Source organism: Aethalodelphis obliquidens, unplaced genomic scaffold, assembly GCF_003676395.1.
Source record: "Aethalodelphis obliquidens isolate GAN/ISIS:26980383/991018 unplaced genomic scaffold, ASM367639v1 scaffold41, whole genome shotgun sequence".
In the NCBI taxonomy this organism is placed as follows: Eukaryota; Metazoa; Chordata; class Mammalia; order Artiodactyla; family Delphinidae; genus Aethalodelphis; species Aethalodelphis obliquidens.
The window spans coordinates 16,920,702-16,944,136 of record NW_020837985.1 but is presented as its reverse complement, the minus strand read 5'-3'; the positions used below and the strand labels follow the sequence as shown (position 1 = coordinate 16,944,136).

The 23,435-nt window shown below is 64.2% G+C and overlaps 1 protein-coding gene across 18 annotated transcripts; it reads left to right on the top strand.

Annotated features, from left to right (window-relative positions):
• Positions 1-7: 7 nt before the first annotated feature.
• SCRIB (scribble planar cell polarity protein) lies at positions 8-21,440 on the top strand. Of its 18 annotated transcripts, XM_027132105.1 has the most exons (39): positions 9-215; positions 1,422-1,539; positions 1,648-1,726; positions 1,817-1,906; positions 2,008-2,064; positions 2,164-2,227; positions 2,319-2,393; positions 2,464-2,608; positions 3,011-3,129; positions 3,343-3,542; positions 3,649-3,815; positions 3,890-4,020; positions 4,115-4,249; positions 5,108-5,275; positions 5,767-6,165; positions 6,891-6,953; positions 7,436-7,525; positions 7,965-8,042; positions 8,911-9,234; positions 9,325-9,405; positions 9,489-9,743; positions 10,047-10,157; positions 10,257-10,550; positions 10,654-10,833; positions 16,890-17,000; positions 17,080-17,127; positions 17,289-17,363; positions 17,661-17,675; positions 18,432-18,494; positions 19,060-19,143; positions 19,273-19,380; positions 19,468-19,627; positions 19,716-19,860; positions 19,955-20,140; positions 20,242-20,384; positions 20,462-20,499; positions 20,624-20,698; positions 20,938-20,989; positions 21,068-21,440. In XM_027132105.1, the coding sequence occupies exons 1-39, from the start codon at positions 57-59 to the stop codon at positions 21,211-21,213; spliced, it is 5,031 nt and encodes a 1,676-aa protein (XP_026987906.1). In that variant the 5' UTR covers positions 9-56; the 3' UTR covers positions 21,214-21,440. The 18 variants fall into 18 exon arrangements, 17 of the variants coding, with proteins under 17 accessions (XP_026987906.1, XP_026987901.1, XP_026987902.1 ...); XM_027132100.1 differs by having other exon boundaries at positions 6,909-6,953; positions 19,060-19,380; XM_027132101.1 differs by having other exon boundaries at positions 9,325-9,384; positions 19,060-19,380.
• Positions 21,441-23,435: the final 1,995 nt, after the last annotated feature.

The window sequence follows — 23,435 nt, the reverse complement described above, 5'->3', positions numbered from 1 at the left end:
CATGCGGGCCGAGCCCCGCCCCCCGCCCGCCGCCTGAGCCCGCGCCCGCCCGCACCATGCTCAAGTGCATCCCGCTGTGGCGCTGCAACCGGCACGTGGAGTCGGTGGACAAGCGGCACTGTTCGCTGCAGGCCGTGCCCGAGGAGATCTACCGCTACAGCCGCAGCCTGGAGGAGCTGCTCCTCGACGCCAACCAGCTGCGTGAGCTGCCCAAGGTGAGCGGCCGCTGGATCTGCCGCCGGCCCAGCCCTCGCACCGGGTCGGCGGGCTCGGCCTGGCTGCGACAGCCCGCTCCTCTGAGCGCTCAGCAGGCGCTGGCCCGGGCGGGACGCCGCAGTTACCAGTTGGCCCTGATGGTTCTTACTGGCCGGAGCCCCACCCCGGCCAGCCCCACCCTCCTCACCCACCGCCGGCGCTGGCACCAGGTGGCAGCGGTCATCGGGTGCCTGCCTGGGGGCGGGGATGGTCACAGCCTAGAGGAGGAGCTGCAGATTGAAAGCCGTGGGGGAAGGTGGATGGGGTTGGAGTGCATCAGGGTGGAAGGTGAACCCGGCGTGACTGACTGATAGGAACTTGCTGGACTGCTCTGGAGGTGGAGAGGCCACGCTTCTGTCCGGACTGCTCTTCTCTTTCTCCTGGGTGCTGGGGTGGGGTCGGGGGTAGCCGTCTTAAGGTGCTTGTCCTTGGCAGGTCTGTGGTCCGTCTACTTCTCGCTGTCTTGTTTCTTTTGGACAACGTATTTTCCTCCTTTTAAAGCCACTTGGGAGAGGAGGTTAAAGGAAGCAGGTCACAAAAGGATTTCCTTTTTGGAGAAGGGGTGCAAAGTGGCTTAATGCTTGGGGGCTGTGTGCCACAAAGGGTGTGGCTCCGTTCTGGGCCTGGACCGGGCCTCCTCACGGTCACCTCCAGGTCCCACCACACGTTGCCTGCAGCCCCTGCGCGCGTGCAGCCCGTATTTGTGGCCCTCTCCTGTCTTCTTTATACTTTTTTTTGGTAGTTGTTAAATTCTTGTCATGGGCTCAGGCTGGGGTGGCTGCTGGGGTGCAGTAGCAGAAACCACCACAGGCCTTGCAGGGCCCACTTGCTGGGTGGATGGAAGAGGTGATTCAGGGGGTGGGTGGAGCCTTGAGGGAACACAGAGAGCAAGGAACAGGGACTCATCAGGTCAGAAACAATAAGTGACTTTCCAGCTGAGACTTGAGCGCATAGGGTAAGTCACGTGGCAGCGTTGTATGGGGGGGATGATTCTGAGATGACACAAGTCAGAAGTGCGGGAAGATGTGTATCTGTTTTTGTCTCCTTGCATTTCTCACTGCAGACCAGGGTGATGGGACAGGACCCGGGGTTCCTGTGTGGCCTGGAGCAGGGAGGGGCCTTCTGCTACAGGGCCCGTCACCCCTGACCCTACCCCCTGCCCACAGCCCTTCTTTCGGCTGCTGAACCTGCGCAAGCTGGGCCTGAGTGACAACGAGATCCAGCGGTTGCCCCCTGAGGTGGCCAACTTCATGCAACTGGTGGAGCTGGACGTGTCTCGGAATGGTGTGGAGCCTGGGGCGGGTCTGGGGTGGAATCTGAGGGTGGCAGGAAGGGCTTTGAGCTCCTGGAGGCTGTGGGCATGTTTCCGTGGTGATCCCTCTCTCCTCACAGACATCCCTGAGATCCCCGAGAGCATCAAGTTTTGCAAAGCCCTGGAGATTGCAGACTTCAGTGGGAATCCTTTGTCCAGGTGGGTGGTGGCCATGGCAGGGGTGGTAGTGGGGCTTGGGAGGTCCCGCAGCCTCTGCCTGGGCATCTGAGGACCCCTTGCTCCCCTTAGGCTCCCCGAAGGTTTCACTCAGCTGCGCAGCCTGGCTCATCTGGCCCTGAATGATGTGTCCTTGCAGGCGCTGCCTGGGGACGTGGGCAAGTGAGTGCACTCTTGGGTGGTGGGGGCGCTCAGTAGAGCCCTGTTCCTACACCTCTCCCCACCGTCCTACCTTTCTCACGCCCCGCCCTGATCTTTTTCAGCCTCGCCAACCTGGTGACCTTGGAGCTCCGGGAGAATCTGCTCAAGTCCTTGCCCGCGTGAGTGGGCTTGGCCCTGCCAGCAGCCGCCCTAGGCCTCTCGGCCCCAAGGACCACGGCCGTGTGGCCGCGACAGAACTTGCTCTGTTTCCTTTGCAGGTCCTTGTCTTTCCTGGTCAAGCTGGAACAGCTGGATCTGGGAGGCAACGATCTGGAAGTGCTGGTGTGGAGAGGGCGGGGCTGTCGTGGGTGGGGCGGGGCCAGGCAGGGTTAGTGAGCCTCGTCCGTCACTCTGTCCCTGTCTCTTCTTGCAGCCCGACACTCTGGGGGCCCTGCCCAACTTGCGTGAGCTGTGGCTGGACCGGAACCAGCTGTCGGCCCTGCCCCCGGTGAGTGAGGGTGTGGCTGCCCCCCCGCTTCATGCTTGTCCGTCCCCTGACTCTCTGCACCTGCCTCCAGGAACTCGGGAATCTGCGGCGCCTGGTGTGCCTGGATGTGTCGGAGAACCGGCTGGAGGAGCTGCCTGCGGAACTCGGGGGGCTGGTGCTGCTCACTGACCTGCTGCTTTCACAGAACTGGCTGCAGCGGCTTCCTGACGGCATTGGTTAGTGCTGGGAGGGTGTGGCTGGGGGTGAAACCAGGTCTAGAGAGGGCTTCTGGGGTAAGGATCCTGATTTTGCTGGGTCCTGGGACACAGCCCCAAAGAGGGGGAGACCGGCCTGAGGCCAGAGTGGGATGGCTGGGGCTGCTCCTGAGGAACCGAGGCAGCTTGTGGTGGTGGGCGGGGATGGTGAGCTCGTGAGGGCACGATGGCAGGTCGCGGGCAGCGGGTGCATGGGAGCTGGTGGGCCTGGTCAGGTTGGCAGCAGGATGGCAAGGGTGGGGGGGTGAGCTCTCAGCGTTCTCGAGGTGCAGGAGGCAGGGTGAGGGGCAGGCTGTTTCAGTCGTGTGGTTGACTGGGCTCCCTGCCTCACTGAGTCCCGTCACGGTGTCTTCCTGATGCCAGGTCAGCTGAAGCAGCTGTCCATCTTGAAGGTAGACCAGAATCGCCTCTGCGAGGTGACGGAGGCCATTGGGGACTGTGAGAACTTGTCAGAGCTGATCCTCACGGAGAACCTGCTGACGGTGGGGCCCAGCCCCACTGGTGGCTGGTTTCAGAGTTAGCATGGGATGCAGACGGGGGGACGTCTGGAGGCGTGCGGAGTGCCAAGAGACCAGTGGCTGGAGGGGTCGGGGCCCTGGAGCAGGGGCAGAGGCCGCCCTCCGAAAGCACTCAGCTCCCTCCTCACGCTACCCGGGGGCTTCTGCTGATCTCCGATCCTCCCTCCTCCCGGCCAGGCCCTGCCCCGCTCCTTGGGGAAGCTGAGCAAGCTGACCAACCTCAACGTGGACCGGAACCGCCTGGAGGCACTGCCGCCTGAGATTGGGGGCTGCATGGCACTCAGCGTCCTCTCTTTGAGGGACAACCGCCTGGCTGTCCTGCCGCCGGAGCTCGCCCACACGGCCGAGCTGCATGTGCTGGATGTGGCCGGGAACCGGTGAGTAGCCCCCGTGCCCTCCTGGCCTGGCGCCCACTGAGCTGACCGTGCCCGCTGTGCCCCTCCACCTCCCCCACCCTGAGCTAACCGTGCCCCCGGCCCCCAGTCTGCAGAGTCTGCCGTTCGCCCTCACGCACCTCAACCTAAAGGCCCTGTGGCTGGCGGAGAACCAGGCGCAGCCCATGCTTCGGTTCCAGACTGAGGACGACGCCCAGACCGGCGAGAAGGTGCTCACCTGCTACCTGCTGCCCCAGCAGCCCCCGCCCAGCCTCGGTAGGTTGCTGGGGGGCGGGATGGGGCGTGGCCTCGGGTGGGGAGGGGCTTCCCCTTGACACGCGCTTCCGCAGAGGACCCGGGGCCGCGGAGCAGCCCTTCGGAGAGCTGGGGTGATGCCCCGCTCGGCCGCGTCAGCGTCATCCAGTTCCTAGAGGCCCCCGCGGGCGACGAGGACGCAGAGGAGGCTGCTGCCGAGAAACGGGTATGGGGGGGGTGGGGTCCCTGGGGGGCTCCCTCCTCCCCACCCCTGCCTGACCCCGGCCCCGCCCTGCCCCTCACCCCTGTGCCCACTGCAGGGCCTGCAGCGTCGGGCTACGCCTCACCCCAGCGAGCTCAAGGTGATGAAGAGGGGTGTAGAGCGTCGAAGCGAAGCCGCCTCCTGCAGGCCCGACTCCGCACAGCACTCACCCTCACCCCCGCCCTCGGAGGAGGTGCCTGGGGGGACCCGCGGGGCGTGGGAGGGATGCCCGCCTTACGGGCTCTCCTGCTTGGGAGCCCCAGGCTGGGTGCAGGGTTCCGGGGCCCTGTGTGGGCATGGGGAACCGGCCAGGAGAGGCGCCAGGTTGCAGTGGGGGGGCTCAGGGCCAAGCGCCCACACCCTCCTGCAGAGCAGGCTGCCCCCACGGATGGCTGCCAGGCAGACACGGGGGTCGTGTGGCGTGGACGTGCGGGCAGCTGCAAGAGAGGAGCCAGAAGCAGCTGGGTCCTCGGCAGAGGGAACTGAGTAGTGGGCCCATTCCCTGTGGTGTTTTTTTTGGGCGCCTACGTTGTCAGCCTTCGTGAAGGGGGCTGGGGCGAGAACCAGGCAGGCCTGACTCTACTCATTCAGGAGCTTTGGCAGCAGGACTAGGGGAAGCTTTAGGGCCCCTGGGGTACAGCAGGACGTCTGATGCCTGGGGGACAAGTGGTAGGGCCTCTGTCTGTGACACAGAGCCTTCCACCCTGGGAAGCTGCCACAGCTTGTCTGCAGAGACGTGCTCACTCTGGGGTGCCTGTCCTTCCCCGTGCTGGTGTCATCTTGGGTACTCGGAAGACCTTTTAGGGTCTGCAACACAGAGCAGTGGCTTTGTGTGCCCGTAGCTGTTTGGTGGAGCGTGGCTTCCCTGGGGGTGGGACAGTGGGCACCCCAGAGGGCTGAGCACAGATTCCACTTCCTGCAGGGAAGGGGCAGCTGGGAGGGGGGAGCCCACGAGGTGCTGTGGTCAGGAAGCAGGGAGCCCCAGGGTGGGTGGCCTGCGATGTGGGGTCCCCCAATAGGTGGCCTGACCCACCACCTGACCCCGCCACAGGAGAAGAGGCTGAGCACCGAGTCTGGCCTGAGTGCGGACTCGCACCTGTCTGCCAGCACAGCCTCCCAGGGTGAGCCTGAGGGCCCGCTGGCCGAGGTGGAGGAGCCGAGCCAGCAGGAATCCACGCCAACCTCCCAGGAGGAGGTCACGGAGGAGATCTATGAGGAGGTGAGACTGGCCTTGGAGGCTGCTTGCCCAGGGGTGGGCCTGCCTCCCCCTGCTCCTCCTCCTTCCCAAGCAGGTTGCTGTCAGGACCCGTCAAGGTGCAGGAGGGCCCCGCAGGTGTGCTCTTTCCTATGTGGAGCCCAGCAGGAGCCTTGCTGCCCCAGGCAGGGGCGAGGGCCTGGGGATGAGGGCCTCCACCCCATGGCCAGGTTTGGCATGGGCCCTGCCCTCCCACATCCGTCACCGCCTCACATCCCCCTTTTGGGTTGCTCCCGGACCCCCCAGGGACCTTTATCGTGGCTCTGATGGGCACCCCAGCGTCAGGCTGCTGAGAGTACAGCGCACGGGGTGGGCAGAGCCTCCTGGCCCACCGATCCCCATCCTTCTCTGATCCGAGCAGCGGGGAGCCTCTCAGAGCCCCTGTCTGCTGCCACCTTCCCTGGGCCCGCGTGGGGGTGGGCCAGACCGACGTCCTCCCACTCGGCCTCTCGCAGCCCACGGTGCGCTTCGCGGAGGACACGCTGCTCCTGCCCGGGGAGGATGGCGAGAGCGAGGCGGGGCAGCTGGAGGCCCCCTGGCCCGTGCCGGGTGAGAGGCAGCGGCTCATCCGCAAGGACACGCCGCACTACAAGAAGCACTTCAAGATCTCCAAGCTGCCCCAGCCTGAGGCCGTGGTGGCCCTGCTGCAAGGAGCACAGCCGGACAGTGAGGGCCCAGTAGGGTCTGGGGGCTGGCACAACGGCCCCCACGTGCCCTGGGCTCCTCGAGCTGAGGAGGAGGAGGAGGAGGAGGAGGAAGCCGAGGAGGCGGCAGCGGCGGTGGCGGCGGGAGCCGTGGAGGCGGGCGAGGAGGAGGAGAGCGAGGGGGCTGTGGCTTCTGCACCCTCTGTCAAGGTGGGTCTGACCCCACGCGCCAGCCCAGGCCAGGCCGGCCAGGCCCCTCGGTCCGCACTGGCGGGATCTCAGATGACACTCGAGGCCCGTGTCTTGAAACCAGCTGTGGAGGGAGGTGCCTGTCCCCACCCGCCCGCCCTCCTCTCCCGGCTGGCTGCTGACTCCACCCAGAGCTCCCATCCCAGGGCTCGGGCGGCCACTCTTCTCTGCCCGGGCTCCTCTGCCTTCCCTGGCTCTCCTGAGGGCTGGCTTCCAGGCGGGCCGTGGGGCCCTCACCCGCCTCCTTGCCCTGGTCCTCAGGTGCCTCTCACGGGGCCCCTGGGGTCCGGTCTTCTCCGTGGGCTGCCCCGCTGCCACAGCGCCCCTGTGTTTGCGTCGTCGGTGATTCTGCCCTGAGCACGGCGGCATGACGCCGTGACAGCTGAGAGGGCCTTGGACAGTCAAAACCGGGACAGCCAGGCCTAGGCTCAGCCCGTGGTGGGGCCCCCCTGGGACCCCGTTTGGCAGGTTGGCAGAAGCAGCCAGGCCTCCAGACTGGAGGAGACCTCGCACCTGGGGGCGGCACCAGGCACAGGCTCGGGCACAGGCAGGAAGGGCCCGGTACTCAGGCTGTGGGAGCTTGGTGTGGTCTTTTCTCTCCTTCCTGCTCGAGGTGGGGCCGGGCAAGGCGGTGGCGGGGCTGGGCGTAGCTGACCTGCATGCCCTTGCTGGTCCTATCCTGACAGGGAGTGTCGTTTGACCAGGCCAATAATCTGCTGATAGAGCCCGCTCGCATTGAGGAGGAAGAGGTCTGTACTCGCGTGCCGCCCTGTGCTCTGTACCCCGGGCTGCCGCTGGCCTCGCTTCCTGGGCTGTGGGCGCTGCGTCTCCTTCCCCCGCTCCTGCGCAGGCCTCCTCCTGCCACCTCAGAGCCGGGGCCTGGGGCGCCTGATGGCCCTCTGGCACAGATGGGCGGGGACAGGGCGCTGGCCTCCAGGTGAGGGTGGCCAATCTCGGGGGGGTGCTGGGCGTCCCCCACCCCCCTGCCTGCGGCACCTCGGCCCAGGCACCGTAGGGCAGCCTCGTCATCCTCGGACGAGGGCTCTCTCCAGGTTGTACTCCCTCAACCCCGGCATTACCTGCCCTGTCCAGCTCCTCTGTGGCCCGAGCCAGCCCTGGGAGAGGTGGTCAGTGGCCGGGGGGCCTGGGCCCTCCCCGCTTCCTGCTGAGTCCACCGGCAGCCCCGCTCCCTCGGCCGTCCTTGGACACCGTATGTCTGTTCTGCTTCCAGCTGACGCTCACCATCGTGCGGCAGACGGGGGGCCTGGGCATCAGCATTGCGGGCGGCAAGGGCTCCACCCCCTACAAGGGCGACGATGAGGTGAGCAGCCGCTGCTGCCCTGCCCACTCCGTCCTGCTTGCGCCGCTTGGTGGCCTTGAGGACTGTGGGGTCCCCGTCCCCCAGAGGATGAACGGGGACCTGGAGGTCGGGGCTGCCCCGCCTGCCTGCAGTCTTCAGTTTCTCCTGCCTTCGCTAGTGGCCGCTGTACTAGGCATGGGGTCAAAATTCTCTGGAAGCTTTTGACCGGCACCTTCTCGCTCCCTGACACCCGGGACCTCGCGGCGGCCCGCGCCCAGCCCCACTGACCACCCGAGGCCCACTTCTGCTTTTCCCGCACCCTTGGGCGTCTCTGCAGCCCCAACTTGGGGGCCTCTGGGCCTCGCAAAGCTGCCGAGGGCCCCTCCCCCAGAAGGGCAGGGTGAGGCCCCTCCGTGGCCTCTGTCTACGCTCTCGGTCTCAGTTCCTGTCTATCCTCCAGGGTATATTCATCTCGCGGGTATCTGAGGAGGGCCCTGCGGCTCAGGCTGGGGTCCGAGTAGGCGACAAGCTCCTCGAGGTGAGTCGGCAGCCCCCGGCCCCTGTCTGAGTGAAATACTGGGCCCTCGGGGCCTCACATCCTGGCTGTCAGGTGCTCGGCTGCCTCCCCTGCAGCCAGTTCTCCTGAGAGCCCCAAGCACAGGGCCACTGGTGAGGCGTGCAGCTCATAAGCCAGAGCTTCAGGGGGCTCAGATGCGAGCCCCTGAGGCAGAGACCCCCGTCTGGGCGGGAGGCCTGGTGGGGTGGGGCCCTGGCCGTGCTAGGAGCAGCGATCTCAAGGAGAGATCTGCTCCTGAGGGTTGGTCTAGGAGGGGTTCGGACTTCTAACACGTTTGGGTGGCGGGTTGGTTTCTGCCCTGGAGCCCCTGCCCGTGCACCTGGCCACCCAGCCCTGGCAGGTGAGCTCATCGTGGGAGGCCACGTGCCGGTGCTCACAGCTGTCGCAATAGGGCAGGTCTGAGGGCAGTGTGCCCGGCCCACGGGGCAGGGGGGCCAGTGGACAGAAGGCTGCGGGGCCAGGTGGGGCTGGTCCTACATCCGAATTTTATGGAGGAACTGTTGTACCCCGATGGCTGGGGGAGCCTGAGTCAGGGACGGGGTGGAGGCAGGGGCTGGAAGCCCAGAAACTGCAGGCACGCTGGGCTGCGGGTTTGCTCAGATGAGAACGTGGCAGGGGTTTCCAGACCTGGGAACCCAGGTGTGGACCCGCAGGAGGGGCCTCTGCCTGCTGTTCTCGGCCTGCGGGCGTCCTGGCCCCGGGCTTGCACAGGCGGTGGGCACGTAGATAGCAAGGGTGCTGACGACCCACCACTTTCCCTGGCGCCCGTCCCCTGTGCTGCCTGCCCACCTGTAGAGGGGCCTGCCCTGACGAGCGCTGTGGCCTGCAGGTGAACGGCGTGGCCTTGCAGGACGCCGAGCATCAACAGGCCGTGGAGGCACTGCGTGGCGCGGGCACCACTGTGCACGTGCGGCTGTGGCGGGAGCGTATGGTGGAGCCCGAGAACGCGGTCACCGTCACGCCTCTGAGGCCTGAGGACGACTACAGCCCCCGGGAGCGGTGGGGAGGCGGCCTGCGCCCGCGCCCACGCCAGCCCGAGCCGCCAGGGCCCCTCCGCCAGCGTCGCGTGGCCTGCCTCGTGCGCAGTGACAAGGGCTTGGGCTTCAGCATCGCTGGGGGGAAAGGCTCCACGCCCTACCGGGCCGGAGACCCGGTGAGGCGGGTGGGCAGGGCCAGGGAGGGCTGCTGGGGGCAGGGCCAGGCCAGCCTGTAGTAAAGAGCTTTCCTTCCCTCTTCCCTGCAGGGTATCTTCATCTCCCGCATTGCTGAGGGGGGCGCCGCCCACCGGGCGGGCACCCTACAGGTCGGCGATCGCGTCCTCTCCGTGAGTGGGGGCAGTGGGGCCCTCCCAGTACCCAGCCGCCTCACTCGCCCCATGGGGCCCCCTGACGGGCCACGCTTTTGCAGATCGACGGGGTGGATGTGACGGAGGCCAGGCACGACCACGCCGTCTCCCTGCTGACCGCTGCCTCTCCCACCATCGCCCTGCTGCTGGAACGGGAGGCCGGGGGGCCGCTTGCCCCTGGTACTCCGCCACACTCACCCCCACCCCCTGCTGCTACCACCACCACCATGGCCACTGCCAACCCTGGGGAGCCTGGGCCGCTAAGGCTGGCCCCCAGTCTGCTGGCCGCTGCCCTGGAGGGGCCGTACCCAGTGGAGGTGAGACCCCAGTCCCCACCCTTAACCACTCCCCGGCCCCCTCCTCCACGTCCACACGGCTTTAGGGATGGGGTGCTAGCCGCACCGGTGGGGAAGCAAGTACTTAACGCCCTCTGCGGCTCCAGGACACCAGGGCGTCATTCAGTGGCGGGTCTCCTCCTCCTGTGATCTCCTGTGCAACACAAAACGGCCTCCCTGCAGTGGAGCGCCCTGATCCCACACACTCTCTGGGCTTGGAAAGCGCCCCTTTGGTACTTTGCCAGGCCTGTTCCAGCCACCCCTCCCACCCCTCCACGTCCCCAGGAGATCTGTCTGCCGAGAGCTGGGGGCCCCTTGGGGCTCAGCATCGTCGGGGGCTCCGACCACTCCAGCCACCCATTTGGCGTCCAGGAGCCCGGCGTGTTCATCTCTAAGGTAGGGCGGACCCCGCAGGCATCCTTGTGCATAGAGGGCCCGGCCCAAGCACAGGGCAGTCAGAGCCCCCGCCCACTGCGCACCACCGTCCCCCAACAGGTGCTCCCTCGGGGCCTGGCTGCACGCAGTGGCCTGCGGGTTGGGGACCGCATCCTGGGAGTGAATGGGCAGGATGTGCGGGACGCCACCCACCAGGAAGCGGTCAGCGCCCTGCTGCGGCCCTGCCTGGAGCTGGTCCTGCTCGTGCGGAGGGACCCGCCGCCCCCGGGCATGCGGGAGCTCTGTATCCAGAAGGCCCCTGGGGAGAAGCTGGGCATCAGCATCCGTGGGGGCGCCAAGGGCCACGCAGGGAACCCCTGTGACCCCACGGACGAGGGCATCTTCATCTCCAAGGTGAGCGTCCTGCCTCGTCGGCCCTGCTCCACTGCACTCCTCGGGGCAGAAGGGGGCTCGGGCACGGGCTGGTCCTGAGCTCTGGGGCCGGGTCTCCCCGCAGGTGAGCCCCACAGGAGCGGCCGGGCGAGATGGTCGCCTGCGGGTGGGGCTGCGGCTGCTGGAGGTGAACCAGCAGAGCTTGCTGGGCTTGACGCACGGCGAAGCCGTGCAGCTGCTACGCAGCGTGGGCGACACCCTGACTGTGCTTGTCTGTGACGGCTTCGACACCAGCGCCCCCGAGGTCAGTGCCCCCGCCCGGCCGGTGCTCTGCCACGGGGACTGGGTCCTTCCCTGGAGGGGTCCCGGTGACCTGACCCTGTGCGGGCCGGGACAGCTGACCCTTTCCGCCTCCAAGCCTGGGAAGCGCTCGGCCGTCGTGAGTCAGCCTCAGGGGTGACCAGGGCGGTGCTGGGCCCTGGTCTTGGCCACCGCTCATGGCCTGTGGAGGCTCTGGCCCGGGTTGGACGAAGCATGTGCACAGACGGCCTGGTCGCGTCTTGAAAGAAAAGGCTGAGTTACCTGCTTCCAGGTGAGCAGTACCTGTACCGTGTGGCCGCTGGGCCAGGGCAGGATGGCGCAGAGCCGGGCACACGGCCTCCCTGCAGACGCGCACAGGACCCCACCCTGCTGGCCCAGGCGCCATCCTGCTCTTCTGGCAGCGCCTCAGCAGGGAGCTCGGCACCCAGGATCCCCCCATCCCAGGTGGGCCTGTGGCAGAACCCAGCTGTCTTCCCTCCTAGCCCCCTGGAGAGTGTCTGGGCTCTGGAGGCCTGGTGCCTGGCCCAGTCTGTGTCCTGGACAGGCCCGGCTTCCAAGCCTCAGCGTCCCCTCTGCTCGGGAGGGTCCCGCTGTCCTGCTCTTCTCCGTTCTGTTTTCTCCACGGCTGTCCCCGGGCGCCTGGCATAAGCTGATGCCCACCCAGGCCTCCGAAGGCTCCTCACCCGCGGTGGCTGCCAGCCCCACCCTGAGGCGCCCTTGCTGGTGCAGCCTCTGGGGTGGGGCCGTCCCCTGTTCGGCTGCAGTGGGTCTTTGGGATGGCGACTTACTGCCCCGCCTGTCCTGCGCTGCCAGGGAGGGATCAGCCTTATTCTGTGTGTCGTCTCCTGAACGGGGAAGGACTCTGCATTCGTGTTCTTTGCTCCAGGGCTGGATGCTGGGCTGGAGGCCCCACTCCCTGGGTTCTGGGGCCGCCCTCTGCTGGCTTCCGTGCCCACATCTCTGTGTAGTCACTGGAACCCTGTCGTTTCTGGGGAGCAGTCTCTCAGGTTTCCAGAGAAGGCTTTGCCTTCCATTTACTTAATTAAAACGTGTATTTAAGTGTTTTAGTCCATACATTTACTTACTTAAAGCTTTTTGTACAAAGAAAGAGAGTGAATACAGCTTCAGGGTAAAGGGTGGGGGCTGGTGTGTTCCAGACTTTACGGGGGGCCCTCGCTGTGTTCTGCTGGTGGTTCTTTGACTTCCTGCATCTGGCCTTCTCTCCAGCGTTGCTGTATCTGTGCTGTGTTACCAGCCAGAGCGCTCGGGAGCCCGTCTTTCTGCTTTGGGGGGAGTTTCTGCAGGAAGGAGTCCTGGAAGAGTGGGTGCTGGGCCAGAGGCCACAGGCTTGCCGCGTCTCCCACCCCCTCCCAGCCTCGGGCAGCACTAGCTTCTGTTCCCGTGGGATCTGGCAGGCAGTGCCATCTAGTTTCCTCCTCCTTTTCCTTTTGGGAGTTTGTGTTTAGTGTCTAATTCACTTAACTCGTGTAACTTGCAGTTGCTCCTTTGTGTTGTAAGTTTCAGTCTTTTATTGCATAGGGCATGAGAGGTTTTGTCTTTTGCTGTTTAGGAACGGTCTCTCTGGGGTTACAGAAATGGAGACTTCTGTGAATTAAGTCTTCTAAACTTCTTTATGATCCCTGGGTTTGGTTTTTGCTTAGGAAAATCTCCGTTGCAAGATTGTCAAAGAACTTTTTTAGAAAACATATAGCTCTGTAATCCACCTGGAATTGCTTTTCAAGCAGATGGATCTTTGGTCCCAATGGTATGCACTAAAACGTCTGTCATTCTCCCACTGATTTGGGGAAATGTGACTTCCTTGTGGGTCAGATCCACATTCCTGTGGCCCAGGATGTGGCCCTGGGGAGCCGGATGCGCCCTTGGGCCAATGCTGCTGTCCTCAGTATAGCCACTTTAGACTGTGTTGTGAAGTCACCCACTTTTTATTCTTCTTTTGAAAAGTTTAGTCTATTTTCATGTGTTTCCTAGGAATGGACCTGCCAAGTTCCCTAACAAAAGTTGGTTGGGACTCAGGGATTAGCTTTGATCTCTGTGTAAGTTTTCCCCAAGCACATTCATAGATTGATCTTGTTTCCTTATTAATTCTCGTCGGTGGCTTTTTTTCATCCCCTAGTGGAAGCCCTGCGTGTGGCCCGATTGGTGGCTGCGGGTCCCCTTTTCCTGGGAGGTCAGGCCCCTCCGTCCCCCCGGGACCCGGTGGTGGTGGTGGCCAGTGGCCTTCCCTTGTGCCGACTTCCAGGCTGAAGTTTATATAGCATTTTTTTTTAAATTTGGAGGGCTGTTTCCATTTATAACCTGTAAGAGTTATTCTCTGAAGTGGGTGTTGAGTTTTCTGAAGTCCCTTCATTGATGGTTTTTACAGCCCTGTGCCAGGTGGGGTTGAGGCTCAGCGCACAGGTTTCCTCTGGCTGGCTTGGTGCTTGAAAGGAAAAGGGGTAACACCGTTCGTCCCCCCCACCCCCGTTTCTCTGAACCTCGGCCCACCTGACTCACCTGCATTGACCCATGTGACCCGTATAGGAATCCGAGTTTGCAGCCATTTCCCCGAACTTTGATTGGATTCTGCAAACCCGCCTTTGTGTCAGCCCGCGCCCTGTCCCTCCTCCCCGGTGCTCCGCACGGTGGTGGGGCGGACTGTCGTTAGTACCTGCCTGTCTTGCTCCTGGGCCACAGCCCCTGGGGGCTCCTGTACAGTCGGACAGCCGTGGTGGCCGGTCTTCGGCTGCAGGGCCTCGGGGGCCGCTGTGCACTTTCCAAGAAGCCTCCTCGCCATAGTTCTCAGCATGCTGGTGCGAGGTTGGGAATATTCTCTCTCCTCCGCCTCTTCTCCTCTTCTGTGGTTCTGTCATCTTTTTGATCTGATTTCTGCTGCCTCTTCCTCCTCATCATACTCACCAAAGTCTTGTGTATTTGAACGGACTTTTCAGCTAACCAGCTTTAGGATTTGATCAAGACTGCCTTTCTTTTTTAGTATTTCCTTGATTACTGCTCTAAAGAAGAAGCCTTCAGTTACTCCTTCTGCATCTGTTGCTTTTATTCTACTGACCTTTCTGTAAGGAAGAAATTTTCTTTATCAGCTATTTTTTTAATCCTAAGATAAGATTTTATACAGGAGAGGTGTGATAAATACTTTGATTCTTTCATTTGTTGATTTTTTAAATAACAAGCTGGTGCCTTGGAAACCCCCAAAGATGGCTACAGAGGTGTTTTTCTGTCTTTGTTTTTAGGGTCTGTATATTCTCGGTGTGCCGTCCTCGTTGGGCAGTGTGGCTCCCGTGTCCTTTGAGTGTGACACCTGTCGTTCGTTAGCGTCCTGCTCTCTGGTGTGACCAGGTGTCCATGTATTTCCTGCCCCAGCCCTGGGCGTGGCGTTCAGAGCTGTCACTGGCCGGGTGCTTGTGGCTCTGAGCTGTGGTTGCTCCTGGGCCTCTGTAGCACATGAATCCTGGGAAGTGAATATTTTTGGAAGGAGAAAAATCATGAATTTGTGCTGTTACTTTCAATTTATATTTAAGGTTACAGGGTTTTGGCTTTTTTGATTTTATATTTCTTTTTCTCATCTTAAAAACTGTTTTAGTAAATTAAGTAACATTACCATAATTATAATTTCAAAAAGCAATATCAATATTATTGCTAATAATGAAACCATTAATAGCGTCTTTTCTTTTTTAATTTATTTGGCTACACCGGGTCTTAGTTGCAGCATGTGGGATCTTCGTTGTGGAACGCAGTCTTTTAGTTGCAGCATGTGGGATGTAGTTCCCTGACCAGGGATGGAACCTGGGCCCCCTGCATTAGGAGCATGGAGTCCCAACCACTGGACCACCAGGGAAGTCCCCATTAATAGCATCTTAAATTTCTTCATGTCCTTAGGGTTTCTCCACTGAGGAGGCACAGTCAAAATACTGTGATTTTAAGTCACTTGAAATAATTCTCTGAATTGTTCTATTGCCAACTTGACATACAGTTAGGCTTACTCGTTTTCTGTTTTTAGAGATGACTTTAAAAGATCACTTTTTTTTGTATTTTTTTTTTCTTTTTTTGCGGTACGCGGGCCTCTCACCGTCGCGGCCTCTCCCGCTGCGGAGCACAGGCTCCGGACGCGCAGGCTCAGCGGCCATGGCTCACGGGCCCAGCCGTTCCGCGGCATGTGGGATCTTCCCGGACCGGGGCACGAACCCGTGTCCCCTGCATCGGCAGGCGGACTCCCAACCACTGCGCCACCAGGGAAGCCCGATCACTTTCTTATTATAAGTCTTACATGGCCCCAAAGCCAAAACTACGGACTCGCAGCGTGAGGAGTCAGTCCCGTCTCCGCCCCACAGGCCGGCATCTGCCTTAGTGTTGCTTTCTCCTGCCATTATTTCTTTCTGAAAGATATAAGCAAATATATAAAATAATTTTAAAGTTGGAGGAAAGGGGCTTCCCTGGTGGCGCAGTGGTTGAGAGTCCGCCTGCCGATGCAGGGGACACGGGTTCGTGCCCCGGTCCGGGAAGATCCCACATGCCGCGGAGTGGCTGGGCCCGTGAGCCATGGCCGCTGAGCCTGTGCGTCCGGAGCCTGTGCTCCACAACGGGAGAGGCCACAACAGTGAGAGGCCCGCGTACCGCAAAAAAAAAAAAAAAAAAAAGTTGGAGGAAAGCGTCAAGAACACTCACTCAGAGGCCCCATGTGCGTCCCACCAGTGGTCTCGGGGCTACGCCAAAGGCCACGGTCCGGGGCATGCGGGTGTCTGGTTGCCACGCCTGCTCAAGTCTCCCTGACTCTGGCCTTGAACTTCGAACGAGCACAGGCCATCATCACTGTGTGGAACAGCCCTCGCTGTGGGTCTGTCCGGTGTTTCCTCAGGACGGGCTTCAGTGGATGCCCTTTTGGCAGGGTTAATACAGAGGTGACACTGTCTTCAAGGGCCTCCCACCAGGACGCATGGATGGTGGTGTCCTGTCAGTGACCCTCTCCACGGGGGCGTCTCCGGGTTGCTCCACTGCAAAGTGACGCTTTTCCCTTGAAATTAACAGGTGCTTTGTGGGGAGGTGCTGTGAGGCCGTGTAACTGTCCTGCTCTTTGTCGGGCTCCCCCCAAGCATCAGCCCCGCCGCTGTCCATGCCTCAGTCCCTGGTGGTAGCTCGTGTGCCGTCCCTGTCCCTTCCACACGTGTTGAGCGGCTTCCTGCCCTGAGGAGGAGTTTTCCCTTCTTCCTTAGCGTAGATTTGCCAGTTTCCATTTTATTTCACAGGTGATAGTTTGTCACTACTGCTGTTGATTTTGGTGCTCAAGCCATCCCAGACTCGGCTGATGAGAGGGGCTTCTGGCTGGCCCTGGCCCTGTTAGCACGACCCACCTTCCTTTAAGCGGCTTACTTTCCGCCACAAGATGTCTGGGGTCATTTCATACTTTCCCACCCAGGAGCACTGGTTCCTTTAGTCAAAGTGATACTTAGAAGTCAAAGTCTGGACCCTGGGCATGCTCACGGCTGTCGGGGTGTCATGGTCTCAGGACCTCTCAGTGGCTGGAATCACCTGTGAACGTAGGCACGTTTGCATCCGCGATTATCTCTGTAATTCTGGAAGAGCATGTGTTCACATCATGCCTTTATCACTCATTCCAGTCGGCACCACGGGTCAGCTCTTCCAAATTCGAACAGACTTTTCTGATGTGAGAACCAGTGTTGTCCTCCTTGCCACTTGGACTTCCGCCTCAGTCCCTCTCTGTGCTGTCAGGCACGTTGCGGCTCCACCCCCCACCCCCGCCATCTTGTTGTCAGTTCTTTGCTCCCCGGGGTGATGGTTACGTGGCCAGCCTTTTCTGCCCCATGGCCCAGCGTCACTGCCTGGGAATCCTGCCCCGCATCAGGACATCCTCTGGTGCATGCAGTGTACAGATGTGACCTGTGGGTGCCCCAAGTCACAGACAGGATGATGGCATGGTGTCCCGAGTGGGCGGCGGCGCTGCTCACAGAGCCCGCCCCCAGAGGCCACCTCAGGTATGTGTGGTCACTCAGCCCGCTCCTCCCCCAGGTGTCCCCAGGCATCATCGCCAACCCCTTTGCAGCAGGCATGGGCCGCCGGAACAGCCTGGAAAGCATCTCCTCCGTCGACCGGGAGCTGAGCCCCGAGGGCCCCGGCAAGGTCAGAGCCGCCCGCAGCCAGCAGCCCCAGGGCTCGGGAGCCTAAGGCCGTCAGTCCTGACCACTGTCTCTGCTCACAGGAGAAGGAGCTGCCTGGACAGACCCCACAGTGGGGGCCGGAGGCCGTGGTGAGTGTCCGGGTTGTCCGTGCCCTGCACGGTGGGCTTCTCCGCACACGGGCCCATGGCTCCGAGCTCTGGCTGCCCGCCCCGCCCCCCTAGCAGCTGCCTGCCCCACACTCGGTGGCAGGCACGGCCCCTGGTAGCCCTGTGTCCACTCTGCCCCCCAGTGTCGGAGCCTGGAGAGCCTGAAGCTGGACTGCCGCGCCCTGGCTGCCACACCCAGCACCGGCAGTGTGCAGAGGGTCAGTCCCTGATCGTCACACCCCTGTCCTGTCCTCTGTCTGCTTACCTGTCCGTCAGTCCTGCCCCTGCCTTAACCTCCTTCCCTCCGCCTGAGACCCTTGCAGGGCAGGGCTTTCAGGTGGCTGCCCCCAGGGGGAGGGCTGAGGCCTGTGGGGGCCCTCACATGGCACAGGGGCTGGAGGAGGGGACTGGCCAGCGTGCCCAAGCTGGAGCGCCACCTCCCAGCCTGGCACGTGTCTCGTCCTCCTGAATCCGTGAACCAAGCCGTGAAGCAGATGCTTCTGCCCCCTCCTTAGAGCCCAGGACGTGAGGTGCGGCGCGGTAGGGCCAGCTTCTGAGAAGGCCCTTGGCCTCCGCCCCAACCCTTCTCTTGCCGTCAGACTCACCAGGCAGGCTGGGCAGAGGGGCTGTGTGGGCCCAGAGGGCTTGGGACAGGGCCAGAGGCAGGGACAGCTTGAGGCCACCAGAGTGGTCAGGGTGGGATCGGGCACCAGCCACGGTGGGGAGGACGGGCGGGAGCCCCAGAGACCATGGTTGGCGAGGAGGCCCAGCACTCCCAGCTGGGGGTGGGGACGCCGGGAGGGAGGTGTGTGCTTCTCATTCCTCTCCCCAAAGCTTGAAATAACCCCTCCCGGAGGGTGTGCCCCACCAGCTGCTGCTGGGAGACCCCGCAGGACCGACCATAAGTGGTCGGGAGGAGGCTGCGCTGGGTGAGAGGCCGAGTGGGGCCTGGGGGCTAAGGGAGCCTGCTCAGGGCCTCTGTGAAGACTCTCCCTCCCTTGACCACAGACAGGCAAGAGCAGGAAGTCCCCAGGATGGGAGCCCAGTGTCCTCTGAGCAGAAGGGGCACAGCTGCAGGGTGGCTGGCAGGAGTCGGGGCTTCCCCAGCTCACGGATCTCTGAAGCTCACGGGGCGGGTGGGTGGCACCGCTGTGGGGAAAGCCCGCCTATCTCGGGATACTCCCTGGGCTGGTCAGGCCAGGGAGCTGAGGCCCAGCCCCCAGGTCCTCCTTGTGGGGCCCCAGCCCTGCCCAGCCCTCATCCCACCCACCACTCGGCTCTTCCAGGTGCCGTCTGGGGCAAGTGGCGGGAAGATGACTGAGGCCCCCTGTTCCCCTGGCCACCAGCAGGTGAGTGCACACGGGGCTGGGGGGTGGAGGACTCCAGGGAGGTGCTACCTGCAGAGCCCCCTCCTCTGGGAAGGGGGTTGCTAGGGGACAGCGCCTCCCCCCAGCTGCCATCTGTCACTCTTGAGGACACAGCCTGTGGGCCCCTTCCTGGCAGAGCTGGGTGGCATGGGGCTGGGGAGCTCCTGTGGCTTCCTTGGGCAGATGGGCTGTGGGTGGTCAGGGCGGCCCCACCCCCATCCGTCCTCCCGTCTGGGAGCCCCTATGGGCCAGCTTGGCCCTGCCCCCACCCCCACCTGCTTGCAGAGGCTCCCCGGTTCTGCTGCGTGGGGAGGGCCAGGCGTGGGCACCTCCTCTCGCCTGGTGGCAGGGTAGGGGTGGGCACTGGAAGTACCTGCTTGGAGCCCGGCTCCCAGCCTCTGCCCCTTCCCAGCACGGCCTCACACCCTGGACACCCGCCCAGCCGCCCACCTGGGCCCCATCTCTCTTTTTTCCCCGTCCTCCCCCCAATCCTCACATCCCCTCACCTGAACCGATTCCTCCTGGCCCCTGCACCTGCCCTTTGCAGACAAAGCCTGGGGTGATCCAGCCAGTGGCTCAGGCCTGGCCAAGGGGCTCCCCGGCCCTCAGGGGCAGAGGTGATCCCCAGTCCGTGAGTGCCCTGACCCGGGGGGGGCGGGGGGTCGGGGAGGCAGTCAGCAAGGACAGCTGGTGGTGGGACGGGCGGTGGCTGCAGCCGGGACAGCTGTCACCACACAGCTCGCTGTGCCCCGTCCGCCAGCCCCCCTCCCCACCCTCCCCTGACGAGCTGCCCGCCAACGTGAAGCAGGCGTATAGGACCTTCGCTGCCGTGCCCGGCCTGCACCCACCCTTGGAGGCCCCTGCTCAGGTAGGTGGTGGGCCCCGGTCCCCTGCTGCGTGTTCCTGCCAGGGTGCGAGAGGCGAGGGCCCGGCTCTCAGGGCGTGCTCTCCCCAGCCCCCCAAGCCTGGGCCCACGGCCTCCCCGGAGCAGCTGTCCTTCCGCGAGCGGCAGAAGTACTTCGAGCTTGAGGTGCGGGTGCCCCAGACCGGGGGCCCCCCTAAGCGCGTGTCGCTGGTGGGTGCCGACGACCTGCGGAAGATGCAGGAGGAGGAAGGTAAGCAGCCCACTGGGTTGGGCGAGGGTGGTCGGGGAGGGGAGCACCGGCTCCCAACCTGACCCGCCCCTCCCCTCCCCTCCCCCAGCCCGAAAGCTGCAACAGAAGAGGACGCAGATGCTGCGCGAGGCGGCGGGGGACGCGGCGGACGCGGGGCGCCCGGAAGGCGAGGCCCCAGAGGACGAGGAGCCCGAGGAGGAGCCGCCCTGGGCCGGCCGGGGCCCCGCCGCAGGGTGAGCTGGGGGAGGGCCCCCCCCAGCGTCTCCCCCTCCCCCCTCTCCGCCCGCGCGGCGCCCCTCCACCCGGCTCTCCTGTCGCCCGGCCCAGGCTTGGCCCCGCGTCCCCCCCGCCGCAGGGAGGCGGCGCTCCGGTGCGGACAGCCAAGGCCGAGCGGCGCCACCAGGAGCGGCTGCGCGTGCAGAGCCCGGAGCTGCCGGCTCCTGAGCGGACCCTGTCCCCGGCGGAGCGCCGCGCCCTGGAGGCCGAGAAGCGTGCGCTGTGGAGGGCGGCCAGGTGAGGCCCCGCCCCGCGCGCTGCTCCCGCCCCCTCCCCTCCCCGCCCCCGCCCTCGCCCTCCGACCCTGTCCAGCCCTCCCGCCGCTCCCCTGCCCGCAGGATGAAGTCTCTGGAACAGGACGCTCTCCGCGCACAGATGGTCCTCAGCAAGTCTCAGGAGGGTCGAAGCAAGCGGGGGCCTCTGGAGCGCCTGGCCGAGGCCCCCTCGCCCGCGCCCACCCCGTCACCCACCCCCTTGGAAGGTCTGTGCGTCGTGGGGAGGCGGGGGGCTCAGCCTGCGGCGCGGACCTCTCCCGACGTCCACTTCTTGTTCCTCCAGACCTCGGCCTCCAGACCGGCACCTCCCCGGGACGCTTGGTGAGGAACCAACGGCTGTCACCCTTCCCTGCACTCCTCCCCTGGTGGGGGGCAGGGATCCAGACTCCCCCAGCCCTCTTTCTTCTCACGCTCTTTACCTCTCTCCTCACGCTGTCCTTTCAAGGCCTTGTCTGGGAGGAAGTTTGACTACAGGGTGTTTGCAGCCCTCCCCTCTTCCAGACCTGTCTATGACATGCAGGTACCGGGCCCTCCTGGCCCTTCTGCAAGACAGCCCGACCAGCTCCTGCCACCTTTCTGCTGTGCCTGTCACCCAGCCCTGTCCCCTCCTCTGGTACCCTCCCCGTCTCTCTGTGGCCAGTCCTGTCCACCCACCTCCCATCCTCCAGCCAGGGCTCAGCAGGGACCCACCCAGGCTCAGGTGGGTGGTTTCAGGCAGGTCTGGGGCGGAGCCCTGAGCAGCCCTTCTCCCCATCACAGTCCCCAGATTTTGCTGAGGAGCTGAGGTCCTTGGAACCATCTCCGAGCCCTGGTGAGTTGGCAGGCGCGGCCCCGGGTGCTCCCAGGGGGCCTGGGGCCCATCAGCTCACTCCCCGCCCCCGTCGGCCAGGTCTGCCAGAGGAGGATGGAGAGGTGGCCATGGTGCTTCTGGGCAGGCCTTCGCCAGGCGCCGCGGGCCCCGAGGAGGTGGCCCTATGCAGCAGCCGCCGCGCCGTGCGGCCGGGGCGCCGGGGCCTGGGCCCGGTGCCCTCCTAGAGGGTCAAGGTACCTCCCCCGACTTGGGGTGGGGGCCCTGCCAGCTCCAGCACCACCCTTGCCTCGAGTCTTTTAACCCGGCCGTTAGCATTTTCAAGAGTTCTGGCCGCTAACTGCCCCCTCCCCAGCCGGGACCTCCTGGCGAGACTGTAACTAGTGATGTTTGTACAACCAAAGACTCTATTTTGTGGTTTAAGGAGAATAAAATTGACTACGTTTTACCTCTAGTCTGTCTGTCTGTCCACCCGCCGGCATACCAACGCCCACCCCTTCTGCTCCTCCAAATCTGGGGCCGGTGCGGGGACCACGAACTCCCCCGTCGTCCCAACTGTGCACTGCTCCACAGCGGGAGGAACTGATTGGGCCAGCCTACTCTGCCCCCAAGGGCCCGCCAGCCAGGGTCCCCCAGCTGGGGCTCCCGGCCGGCCCCCTCCCCTGCACAGCGCACGCCCACATTCCTGATGCGCTCGTTCACGGACCCGGCGCCCTGGGGCGCAGCGGCCACCGAACCTTGGTGACATAGAAGAGGTGGAAGTGCCCCAGGCGCGCCTCCTGGCACTGGCTGGGGCTGTACTCGGGCTCATCGGTCGGCCGCAGCAGCGACAGGAACCTCTCCCGCTCCAGCAGCCCGCGGCCCAGCAGCTCCTGCGCCAGGCCCGGCTGCACCGCCTCCAGCTGCCGCTGCGCCGCCAGGAACAGGTCCACTTCACGCAGGTCGGACACCCGCGGCTTCCCGAAGCTGCGGGGAGGGCGAGGGGTGGGGCGGGGAGGGCCGGGGCCTCCCGCCTTCCGCCAGCCTCACCCGAGCGCCCCAGCAGTGCCAGCCTGATCCTCTCCGGCCTCAGGTGGTCTGGGTTCACGGCGTCCACATAGTTGGTGTCCTGGTAGCGCAGGAAGGTGGCCGCCTGGCCCGAAGGGTCGATGACAAGAGGCCACCTGGGAGTGGCCGCCAGGTCACCGCCGTCCGCCCGAAGCCTCGGCTCATCCTTCGCCCCTCGCCGGCCGGGACCAGTGACCTGCCATCAGCGCGGATGCGATCACCCACGTCCTTCAACAGCACGTCGTGGAGCTCAGTGACCTGACACTTCAGCCCGGGCGCCTCCTCCTCCCCTGTGGGGATGTAAGTGGGGGGCCAACCGGCGGGCTTGGCGCCCGATCCCCCTCCCCGGCCCCTCTGGCCCCCAGCCCGAGCCCCGCCCACCCTCCTGGGCCTGCCCCCCGCACTCCAGCCTGGCCAGGGCCAGCATCTCCTCCGCTTTTTGGGCCTCCAACCGGAGCCTGTCTACTTGGGCCTCCGCGTCCTTGACGGCCTGGAGGAGGGCCCCTACGCTCCGCTCAGGGCAAGGCCGGACCCCCACCCCTGCCTGCCGGGCTTAGCCGGGACCCCTAAGGAAGGGGCTGGGAGGGGGGCCGCCCCGCCCCGCCGAGGGGGAGTAGCCAACCTGCCGAGTGAGCTCAGCCATGCCCGCGCCCTCCGTTAACCCTTGTACTTGTCGATCCTCGGGTTGAGCTCGCGGTAGGCCTGCGGGGGGGCGGGGCCAGCTGAAGCCCTCCGGACCAGGTTGGGGGCTCGCGGGGCGCCTCTCAGCACCCAGCTCTCTCTCCTCCCACCGGCTCCTTCCGGGGGGCTGGCTGCACACCTGTTGGTGACACTGGCTGCTCCTTGGGTAGCTGTTGCACTCTGAGGTTCATGCTGGGGTCGGGGGAGGCGGGTCAGAGAAGCTCCTGGCCGCCTCCCCCCACCCCAACCCCCCTCTTCAGCGCCACTTGAGCTCCGCCTCCCTGTGCTGCTTGGTTCCCTGGCCCGGCGCTGCCGCTGGGCCTCCATGTTCTGGAGAATATGGCTCAGGTCCCAGGACTGCAGCACGCTGACCACCACGTCCAGCGAGGCCACCTAGCGCCAGTGGTCAAAAGCTCAGGGTGTGTTCTGTGTTCTGCCCGACCTGGAGAGATGCTGTTAGACTCCCACTTCAGAGAAAAAGGCACCGACTCACAGAAACGTGGCCCTCCCAGCTGGCCAGGGATGAGCCCCGAAGTGCTGACCATGATGCCCCCTAGGTCCTTGCAGTCCCCCTGCCAAGACCACACAGGCCTCCACCTTCCCCTCCTGCCCTCCTCCCTCCACACCCTGCCACCGGCCCCCCAGGCTCCCTGCTTGTGTCCACTGTATGCAGGTCCCTGGCTGCAGTTCCCCGCCGTCGCGGCCTCCCTACAGACCTCAG

Coding starts and splice junctions, on each gene's coding strand:
- SCRIB (XM_027132098.1), top strand. CDS start 57: ATGCTCAAGTGCATCCCGCTGTGGCGCTGCAACCGGCACGTGGAGTCG. Junction 3,816..3,889: donor GCAGCCCCCGCCCAGCCTCG/GTAGGTTGCTGG, acceptor GCGCTTCCGCAG/AGGACCCGGGGCCGCGGAGC. Junction 20,990..21,067: donor GGAACCATCTCCGAGCCCTG/GTGAGTTGGCAG, acceptor CCCGTCGGCCAG/GTCTGCCAGAGGAGGATGGA.